General features: G+C 50.9%; 1 protein-coding gene across 1 annotated transcript in view; it reads left to right on the top strand.

Annotated features, from left to right (window-relative positions):
- Positions 1-1,671: 1,671 nt before the first annotated feature.
- PLA2G4E (phospholipase A2 group IVE) overlaps positions 1,672-11,190 on the top strand; it is a 29,169-nt gene continuing 19,650 nt past the window's right edge. The window contains exons 1-4 of the mRNA XM_081831852.1: positions 1,672-1,701; positions 1,799-1,871; positions 8,152-8,288; positions 10,249-10,380. Coding sequence (XP_081687978.1) covers positions 1,672-1,701; positions 1,799-1,871; positions 8,152-8,288; positions 10,249-10,380 — 372 coding nt within the window. The remainder of the gene's footprint in view (positions 1,702-1,798; positions 1,872-8,151; positions 8,289-10,248; positions 10,381-11,190) is intronic.

The raw sequence follows: 11,190 nt of genomic DNA, 5'->3' as shown, positions 1-11,190 counted from the left end.
GGGGGGGGGGGGGTTGTGAGGACTGAGTGAGGTGGAACACACACTACGCTTAGCATATGGCAGACGCTCGTCAGGTCGTCGCTGAGGTGGTTAGCGCTGCTGAGTCAGAGTGGGAAGAGGTGGGCAGCCTCCCTAGAGGGTGCCAGGATTAGATGACAGCAGAGGGCTTTTCCTGGAAGGCAGGGGGACCTCGAGTGAGGTCCTGAGGGAAGCCATGAATGCTCATGCCCTTCCAGACAAGACACATGGGGGAGGGCAGCCCCTCTGGGGGGTAGGAGAAGGGCCGTGATGGCTGAGAGCCCTTCAACACTATGAAATGTCCCTGAGGACTGACCCTCGCCTGGGCTGAGGCCTCTGGCCGCCCATTTGAACTCTAGATGCTCCTCTGAGAATGTAGGCCAGTGAGAACAGGCTTTGCCACAACCTCTCTCCTGGGTGAAAACCGACACCCTCTTCTCGCCAGATCAGACCAGGACACCCGCTCCGCCTGACAGGGGGGTGAGAAATGAGGAGCCCACCCTGCCCAGAATGGGTCTGGCCAAAGGCCCAGCCCTATTTCCAGAGCCAGGGGAGAAGTGGTGTTTATGGCTTTTGGCTCGAGTCATACAGCTCCAAACAGAATCCTGTGAGATCAAGTTATTGACTGTGAAGACACCCAATATTTCAGAGCTAACCTCACGAAGGGATTCCTCACACCTATTTATAACTGTCCGTTTGGCTTTTGCTCTGATTCTGAGGCAGCTGTTGGGGATTGAGGAGGAAGAGGCCCTAATTCTATCTCAGGGTTATGTAGCAACCTTCCCAGGCATCATTCTGGAGTTGCTGCTTAGAATGAAACCCCGGAAGAGGCTGGAAGGACAGACGTCAAAATGATGACTGTTCTCATGACAAGAAAAAAGATCATTGTCACTATGTATGGTGGTGGGTGTTAACTAAACTCATTGTGGTAATCATATTGCAATATCTGTATATCAAATCATTATATTGTACACTTAAGATGAATACAATGTTATATGTCAATTATATCTCAATTTAAAAAGATAGCAATTTAAAAATGCAAGATTTAAAATGTAAGAAAAGTGTCTGGCAAATAGTAAGTGTTCAATAGATGCTAGCTTGCTCTTGCAATATTATTATCTCTGACAATAGCCAAGGCAGATGAACTATCTGTGTTGAAAATAAAAATAATTATAACATTTAAAAAACCCCAAAAAGGTGATAATAGTGATCGTCTCTGAGTGGTGGGATGCTGGAGACTCTTCTTTTTCTTCATATTTTTGTGATTTTCCCAAAACCCCCATAATATTTTAAATAGAGAATTGCATCCTCTTAAAGATGTGTAACGAGATTTTGGCAACATAGGGTGAACTGTGTGGAGTGTAAAGGGTTCTAGTTCAAAGGCCTCTATAAATATGGTCATTTGGTCCGTGGGAGGGATCCCAGGGCATCTGCCATAGGCATGGGCTAGGAGTGATGGTAAACAGACTCCTCTAAGCCTGGGTAAAACTCTCGGGGAAGGGACTTCAAATCCTGAGATTCAACCAGGAGAAGCATGAACAGAACAGGCCTGAAGCCGTCCCCTTCCAAGGGGTGCTGGCTCGTAGTGGGGGGAGGAGAAAGCCCCTCACCTCAGCAGCCCTGGGGACCAGCAGCATCCTCCGGAGCCCAGAAATGCAGATTGACTGGGAGGAGGCTTCTTGGGTCTGAGCAGTGGGAGCCTGTGGCCCACTTGAGCCGCTCTCTCTGTCAGTTGTCATTGCCTGAGGAGTGAGCCTGCTAACCTCATTTCAATCCACAGGGCGGGCTGTCTCCATGCCACCTACTGACCGTGAAGGTCATCCGGATGAAAAACGTCCGACAGGCTGATAGGGGTGAGTATCCTCCTGTCTTCCCTCCTTCTCTGCTTGAGGGACGTGGCTGGAGTCAGGCTCTGGCTGGAGACACATCAGAGGTGTGGGGGGGTGCAGGGAGGGGTGGGGGGGGTGTGTCCACCATACTCAGGTTGTATTTCAGACTTTGGGGTTTACATCATTTTTCCAGGCCCCTCCTCTCACCTGTGACCTTGGCACTACCAGCCCCTGCAGTCCGCCTGGGTCTGAGAACCCTGTTCACCTCACTCTCTCCTCCCCACTCCCCCCTCCTCTAGCACCCATTTCCAGGAGCATCAGCTTCTCCCACACTGGGCCCTCCTTGCTTCTGCATGAGTTGATGTGCTGTTAGAGGTGAAGGAGAGGGAGAGGCCCATCTGTCAGCCTAGCCCCAGTGCCCCTTCTCGGCGCATGGATCCTAAGTTGGGTTCTGGAGTTCACGACAGAAGCCACATTGCGCCAGCTCTGCAGCGTAGTCCCGTGGATGCAGTTTGACTCACTGGCGCTCTTTGTGCGGTGTTTTCTCGCAGACTTAACTTCGCCCTCATCCCAGCCCCTGCTGCATTCCCAGGTTATGGGGGGCCCTGGGAAGTCTCTGGCTTCAGTGAGAAATGAATGCATCTGGGTAGGCAGGATGCTCCCCTCACGCTTGTCTTTGGGGTGGAATTTGAGAACTCCGGAGAACCCAGATCCCCTCCCTATGCCACCTTCAACCTGCCCCATCCAGAGAGAAGCTTGGCCCTCAAGGAGGAGAAAGCTCTGTGTCAAGGCCCCTTGGCTGAGAGCATGTCCCCACTCACTGGTGACCACACAGGAATAGTCCAAGAGCCACCAGGGCTCCCCAGAGCTCCATTATATTCGTACTACCCTCACCCTGGGATTCAGGCTAGAGAGGGCCTCAGGGGGGCAGAGAATGCAGAGAGCTATGATACCAAGTGTGCATTTTAACAAGGGGAGACATTTATACCCGAAGCAATTATAGACTAGTAACAGGAGATGGCATTCTAACTTGTCATTATAGAATTTAGAACTGGGGTGGGGGAGGCGCCTAGATGGCTCAGTCATTAAGCATCTGCCTTCGGCTCAGGTCATGGTCCCAGGGTCCTGGGATCAAGCCCCACATCGGGCTCCCTGCTCTCCCTCTCCCACTCCCCCTGCTTGTGTTCCCTCTCTTGCTGTGCCTCTCTGTGTCAAATAAATAAATAAAATCTTTAAAAATTAAAAAAGTAAAAAGAACTGGGGGCAACTGGGTGGCTCAATCAGTGAAGCAGTTAAGCCTCTGACTCTTGGTATGGGCTCAGGTCATGATCTCCAGGTTATGAGAGGGGAGCAGCATAAGCGTAGGGCTACATGCTCAGTAGGGAGTCGGCTGGAGACTTTTCCCCTCCCTTTGCCCCCACACCGTCCCACCCCCTGCTCATGCTCTCTCTCTCAAATAAATAAATAAATAAATAAATAAATAAATAAATAAATAAATAAATAAAATCTTTAAGAAAGAACTGGAGGAGGGCACTGAAAGCCGGGAGTAGCTAAGGAAGGCTGCTCTGAGGACCTGGAGTCTGAGAGGGGCAGAGTGTGAGCGCCTAGAGGTCCTGGGAGCCCGATCTGGGGGGAGAGGCCATCTTGAGGGCGGGAGAGAAGCCACCTGGCCTCAGTGAGCACCTGCCGGGGGCCGCCTCCAAACAACACTTGCTTCTCTGAACAACCGGAGGGTACTGCTGTCGCCCATTCGGCACGTGAGGGCTAATGATTGCCTAAAGGTGGGAGTAGTAGAGGGGACAAGCAGGAGAAGGAGGCTGGGGCCCGGCAGAGGAGGGATGGGGATCCAAGGGACAGGGCACCCGAGCTCCTGAGGAAGGGATTGTGTGATCTCCTGAGGCAAGAGGCAGACTATGCTGGAGCATAGGTGGGGAGAAGCTGACAAACTTGCGGAGAAACTGTTGCCACAATGCAGGCATGAGTGTGCAGGGCAGAGGCGGGAGGGCCCTGGGGCTGAGGGAAAGCCAAGTGGTCGGGGAGGACTCCAGCTGGACCCCTGGAGGGCGGGTGTCCAGAGCCCAGGTCAGCCAGTGTCCAGCTTGGGCCCGGCTCTGCCAAGAGGCTGGCAGGAGAGCCGGGGACTTCTCGGGCTTCTCGGGGCCTCCCAGGCCACCGGAGAGTGAGCTGAGGAGAAGTGTTCCCTGGGCAGGGCCTGGCCACCTCTTCTGCCTTTCTTGCCCATGCCACGGTGGGTCACTCAGACACTTCACCCACCCCCGGGCAGTGCCCACCCACTCCCCACATCCCCGGGATACCCACAGCTTGCACACGCCCACAGCTGCCCTCATGTGTCTCCACTCCTGAGGTGTGTCCGTCCCAACCCTGCGGGTCACCCGGGCTGCACACTCTTGTGGCATTCCTGTATCTGTGTGCAGACCTTCCCTTTGTCCAAGCCTCTCTCTTCTGTCTTCTCCTGCCACACCCATCCCCTGCACATCCCAGAGGTAAGGGGATGGGGGAAGAGGCAGCCAGACAAATGGGCTGAAGTCGGACCCACCACCTTCTTCTTCCCTTTCCCCACGAGTCCCTCTGGCACACAGACTGCCTTTGGGAGGTTTCCAGGTCCCCTTGGGGAACCCCTTATTGTTTATGTTGTCCTCATTTCCCCTGAGGAACAGGGTGGGAGGCATCCATGGTGTCTGGGAGGGCCAGCCCAGGGCCCGTTGTGTGTAGACCCCACAGTGGACCTAGGCTGGGCTCTGTTGCTGCCTTGCCTGATATGGTTGGTGACTATCATGATGTCTTCTGGGTCCTGGGTTACTCTTGCCCCAAATTGTTCTCTTCTAGCTTGGATCAAAAATGAGCTCCACTCTGGTTCAATCCTCTAGTGTGTGCCTGAGTTTCCCAAGATTTCAAGGAGCCTGAAAGGGATGAGATTCGGGGATGACTCGCTTGTCAAGGAGCACTCCACCCAGCCCTGGGCCAGGACTGGATAGGGTGGACCTGGAAACCTCCCAGTGGCCAAGAGCTTTTATTCCTCTTGGGAAAATCAAGTTAAAACTCAAACCAGTACCCCAAGTGATGCGAGGCGGTGTCTCTAGAGGTATTAGGAAGATCATGTTCTCAACATCTGTAGATCTCATTGAGTCATCTTCTGCCCTCCATATCCCAGGAAAGGAGACATGTCATTCAAATGACTAAGCCCTCTATCACTTAAGAGGAACAAGGATTAGAACCATCTATGCCTAGGAAATCCCCTGCAGTCTCTGAAATCCTCAGAATTGGGAAAGCATTGCCTAACCACTCTCTATTGCCAGCATGCCGGTCACTCCCTTTCCAGTCAGAGTATCCTCCGGGCCCCTGGCGGCCTTGCTCCATCAAGTCATCTCTCCCTTCCGAGGATTTCCCCCTTCTTCGGCTGCACTCTCCTTCCCAACCTTGTGGAGAGAGGTGGGACCAGCTCTCTTAGAAAGAACTGAAAAACAAATCAATGCTGGAAGTGTGGGTGTCTGATCAATCCTGTCTCTTCTAGGAGTATTTGTATCTTACCTAGAGATTTAAGCCTTAGGTAAAAAATACTGAGATTTTTTTTTTTAAGATTTTATTTATTTATGCGAGACAGAGAGAATGAGAGAGAGAGAGCACATGAGAGGGGGGAGGGTCAGAGGGAGAAGCAGGCTCCCTGCCGAGCAGGGAGCCCGATGCAGGACTCGATCCAGGGACTCCAGGATCATGACCTGAGCCGAAAGCAGTCGCTTAACCAACTGAGCCACCCAGGCGCCCAAAAATACTGAGATTTTATTTAATGGGCTTAATGGGAGAATTTTAGGCATGGACTGATAATAGGAAAGGGATTTTAGAAGCAAAGGGGCCTTTACGGGGTCGATCAAATCATGCTAAGTAAATGGGTATAGAGTTGGTGGGGTCCCTGCCTACCGGCTCCTTCCTACTATACAAGAGGCAGACCTGAGGAGAATGTCTCAGGCTGAGGAGGAATGGTGGGTGTTCCAGGAAAAGCCAACGGAGGGATCCCAGGAGATCCCTGGGGAGTCTCCCCATAGGCAGAGCAATTAGAGATCCAAGTTGCTTACCTATATCTGGGGTGACTCAGCCCAGAATTTGATACAGTGCTCTCAAGCAGGAAGTTGGGCTTTTCCATTCAATTCATTTATTTATTCAACAAATGATTAGCAAGTGCTGACACATGGTCTCCAGGCCCTCCCAGCATTCAGGGTGCAGTGGAGACAGATGCTCTGACTTGCACTGGGGTGCAGTGTAGCCAAGCCCTGCCAAGAGAAGGGCAGAGACTCTAAGCTGGGGGGGGCACCTGGCCGAGATGTGGGGGTTCAAGGAAGGCTTCCAGAGGAGGTTCCTTCTGAAACCTGAAGGGGCTAGCCAAGGGAAGGGTGAGGCAAAAGTGGAAGAGAACGGTGTTCTAAGCAGAAGGAATGGCAAGACAGCGTGGCACTTCTGAGACCCACAAGTGACTGGGTTTGGCTGGAGTCTAGAGGGTGAGCGCAAGCACTTTGTGTGTGTGTGTGTGTGTGTGTGTGTGTGTGTGTGGTGGCAGGGCAGGGGCTGGGTGATAGGGAGAGTAGAACGAGGAGGCTGAGGCTGGGGAAGTAGGAGAGACAGCCATGTTGAGTGGTTGGAACTCCTTCTTCTTGAGGGCAGATGGGAGCTACTGCAAGATTTTAAACTGGGAGTAATATGGTCAGCTCTCAAAAGATCCCTCTGGTTTCTCCTGAGAGAAAAGACGAGAGTAGGGCAAGACAAGAGCCAGGGCGCCCAGTCGGTAAGCAGCAGCAGAGGAGATGGTGGCCTGCAACAGGGCAGTGGTGGTGCAAGTAAGAAGTGGGTGGGCTGGAGAGGTCAACGGAGTTAAACGTCATGGAAGAGCCAAGGATGGTACTTGAGGTCTGGCCTGGCCATCTGAATTGATGGTGTGGAGGAGCAGGTTGGACATGGAGGGGATGGGTGGGGATGATGAGGTCATCATTTTCTTTAGATTCTTCTGGGTTTTGGTCATTCTTTGTGTCTGGATTAAGCAATTATGACCTCTAAAAGGCAGTGTCATCCCACCTTTATTCAGTGGGAAGAGGGCCATGAATTCCAATTCACTGAACGTCAAGGCCTCAAAGATTAATCAGACATCGGAGATGAAATCAGAAGCTAGGGATGCTTATGATGCAAACCATGGTTCTTAACTCTGCTAATGTTCTCAGTGGAGTGACAATGTAAGACTAGTCAGTCCAGGGGGGACACCTTTCATTCTCACAGGACATTACTACTAATAACTATGAACTAGTTTTGGTCAGTCCTATCTTCACACCAGCTCCACCATCTAGAGGATTCTCTGACACCGGAGACTGTATTGACTTTTACCATTTTCTACACATCTGGTGTGTACCCTGGGAATTACCCCAGCAGATTGCCAGGAGAGGGACAAGGGCAGGTACAGCACCTCTTCCTCCCTCCTCCCAGGTAGAATTTTCTTTTTCACCTCTATGCCTTCTGCTGCTCCAGCCAGAAGACCTGAGAGGCCTTCCTCTACTTTGGGAGGGCCTTTTAAGAACAAAGCCTTTGTACCTTCTCCAGAACACATCCAGCAACATCACCCTTGGGTTGTTCATTTCAAATGAGAAAAAAAAAGTACATGCCCTCAGATGTGAAGGTTTCTTGGGTCACATGCCTCAGGCTAGGAGACCAGTGTAGGGATGAAGAGCCTGGCTAGGTGCAGTCAAGACATTAGTCCTATGTAAATGATGGCCCCTGCTTCTAGATTCTCCTAAACTCTTATTCCACCCAAGCCCTTTCCCATCCTGGCCCTCTGGGCAGGCTCTGTTCCCCTGCTTCTCACCAGCCCGGAGGAAGAGCAGAGCCCCACTTTGTTTTTCCTGGTACCTTGCGCTAAGGCAAGAGTTAAACTGGACTCTGTGGGGGCTGGTCCTCCAGATCTTCCCCTGGTGGAGGAAAAACTGTGCAGCCAGACCTTGTCCCAACCTAGCAGGCATTTGCTCAGGGAGCTGGGATGCTTCTGAAAAGAGCCAGAGCCATCTATGTCCAGGAGAGTGATCAGTGGGACATGAACCCCCTCTCTAAATTTTCTAGCCTGTAGGCTGTGGTCTTCTCGGGGGTTCTGGAACAAAGGTCTCTGGAGAGTCAGACCCATGAGTGAGGAGGGGAGACTAGGGCTTGCTCTGGAAGTGACTTGCCTGAGGTTTCCTTCTGACTCTCCACTCTCCTCTCTGGACCCGGGTTGGTTCCCCACCCTTCCCCCCCAACCCTTGTCTTCCTTGGACAGTGAGCCAGACAGACTGCTTTGTGAGCCTCTGGCTGCCCACCGCTTCTCGTGAGAAGCTGAAGACTAGGACCATCTCCAACTGCCCGAACCCAGAGTGGAATGAAACCTTCAGCTTCCAGATCCAGAGCCAAGTGAAGGTGAGACTCAGAGGACACCATGTGTCTGTCAGCCCTGCCTACATTTCTATTCTCCTCCATGCCTGTTTGTCCTTCTGTTTGCTTTTGTGTCCTTCTTATGTCTATTTGTCTTTCTTCCCACCCACTTCTTCTCCTCCTAGTGACCCATCTTCCCACTCACCCACTTCTTCATTAGGCCTGCCTCATATTTGTCCCTCTGAGTCTACTTATCCTTCTACCTTCTTTCCTTCCTCTCTTGTCCTTCTACCTAATTGTTGCTGGAATTTGTGGTTCCTGCCACAAAACTGAGCGTGTTTCAGAACATGCTCCAAGTAGGAAAATACATGGAGGGGAAGGGCCATTCTATTCACTAGGTCCAAGGCCAGTCTAATTCCAGCCAGAGGGTTTTCCTTATCTTAACTCCTTTTTAGAAGGCTTTATTATTTCTAATTCCTTGAGTGTCTGTTCTTTCATTTATTGGGCTTTTGTTTCATTGTGTTGGCCTTCTTCAGGTATATGGCAACTCTCCTATGGGAGAGTTCTCCCTTGAGCATACTGAGCTGTGACCAACTCAGCAGAGTGCCCTTTTTTATTTTTATTATTATTTTTTTTTTTGCCTAATGTGGGGCTGAAACTCATGACCATGAGATCAAGACCTGGGCCAAGATCAAGAGTCGGACACTTAACTGACTGAGCCAACCCCGGTACCCCCTTAGCAGAGTGCTCTTAAAAACAAACTTGGCCTCATCATGGAGGTATCAACCCCAGTCTTGGGGCATTTGAGGCTTGATATCTCCAGCTTTCTGCTTCCATATTTTAGGGTGATTCTTTATTTCTGGTTCATGATAAGTCTTTTTTGTTTTCAAGAAGGGCTTTAGGGCCACCTGGGTGGTTCAGTCAGTTAAGCCTCTGACTCTTGATAATGGCTCAGGTCATGATCTCGGGGTCTGCTTGGGATTTTCTTTTCCTCTCTTTCTGCCCCTGCCCACCACCCCCCCAAAGATAAATAAATAAGTCTTTTTTTAAGAAGGGCTTTATATTTGTTACTATAAAAATATCTCTTCTATCATATTTATGGTTTTGGCGAGGAAGGAGGATTTTGGCATGGGCTTTGCCATCTTGAAATCAGAATTTCGACTTCCTTTGTCTAAAGATCTATGGGGCTGCTCATATGAATCTATGGGGTTGGTTCTGGGGCATGTCTGTGTTTCTAGTAATTACAAGGTCAACAGATCTCATTCAATAAGGAACCCTCAGACCACTTTATGTCCACCTGATAAGGACCAAAGAGGCAAACCCAGCCCCAACCCTCATCTCCCAGGGTCCTTGAACCAAGAGACCTCAGAGGCTAATCCATGTTACCCAAAACCATTGACCTCAGTGTTCAGCCAGATGTCAGGGTAGCTGCTCAACTCTTGACATGCAGCTTTGAGACCACCCATAAGACCTCTTTAGGGGCTGATGAATCAAAGGATAGAGTTCAAACACCTCACCCCAAGCCCATCAAGTATGAGAATCCCTGTAATCTGCCACATCACCTTCCAGGAGTGTTAAGGTGTTAGCTTCCCTGAATTGTTGTTTGTTTTTTTTTAATTGGGTTTTCTAGCATTTAATGGGCTGTCTTCAGCTCCAGGGGCCCCAGTGCTGAACACAGTCTATGAGTTGGCAAGGATCTTGCTTGTTCTGCCCTTCTATCATTCCCCCAGGTGAAATGATATCCCTTACACTTCACAGGCCCTTGCCAACCTTGCAAAAGAGCAAAATTCTCCAGGAGAATCAGAGCAGAGGGTCAGGAAGTCTTCAGAGAATTAGAAAGGAGGGTTTAGATACCATCACCCCTGAGTTCATTATTCTACAAATGTCTTTCATACCTGAGCAGGGACCTCTGTGCTGTTTCCCATCCCTCAGACCCACCTCCTTCCTAGGAAAATGGGCCCATGCAAACACAGTAACCAGACTTGCACCCTCCTTTCTCCCCTAGAACGTGCTAGAGCTGAGCATCTGTGATGAAGATACACTGACACCAGATGACCATCTCTTGACAATCCTCTATGACCTCACCAAACTCTGCTTCCGAAAGAAAACCCATGTGAAGTTCCCACTCAACCCAGAGGTGGGTGCTGGTGTCCAGGCCCTCAGCCTCCTGCCCCATGGGAGCAGCTGGTTATGTTCATGATGCCACCCTACGGTTTCTCTCTGTGTCACCGAGTCAGGAAACGACGGTACTGCTGGCTAAGTCCCAGTGCTATGCTTACCAGCTGTGTAACCTTGCAGAATGTATTCAATTCCTCCGCATTCTGTTTCCTCATCTGTCCAGTGGCAATGATGATACGTACTTCACAGGGCTGTTGTGGTGCTGAAATGGGAAAACATAATTAAGGCCCTTAGCACCGTTCACGGTACAAAATGGAGATGAAGTACGTGTTGGTTCCCTTTTTTTCCCTCAGAGTCCTGCTGCTGAGATAGCCCAGGGGACGGAGGGCAGATGAGGGTAAAGAAGGGCAAATCTGCAAATCAGAGAACGTCAGAGCTAGAAAAGACCAAGGTGTTATCAATTCAATCATTCAACAAATCCTTGATTTCCTACTATGGGCCAGACACTGTTCCAGGCCCTGGGGACACGGCAGGGGACGAGTATCCCTGCTCTTGGCTGGCTTACATTCTGGCAGGGAAATTAAGGTCCAGTGAAGTCACAACTTCCTGAAGTTACACACGAGAGGTGTGAAGGAATAAATGAGGGAAGGGGCCCCTATCCTTCAGAGTTGAGCTGGCTGGGGACGATATCTCAACTCTCCCTTGCCCTGGGTACTGAGCCCCTTGGGAAGGCAGGCGAGCAATGGGAGGCTGGGGGTAGAAGCTAAAGGGACATGTCTGGGGGGCAGACAGGGGCAGCCCCAGGTCACAGCTGCCTTCCCTTTACCCC

Source organism: Leptonychotes weddellii, chromosome 9 (genome assembly GCF_054177405.1).
Source record: "Leptonychotes weddellii isolate Sample4059 chromosome 9, ASM5417740v2, whole genome shotgun sequence".
In the NCBI taxonomy this organism is placed as follows: domain Eukaryota; kingdom Metazoa; phylum Chordata; class Mammalia; order Carnivora; family Phocidae; genus Leptonychotes; species Leptonychotes weddellii.
This window is presented reverse-complemented; position numbering and strand designations above follow the sequence as displayed.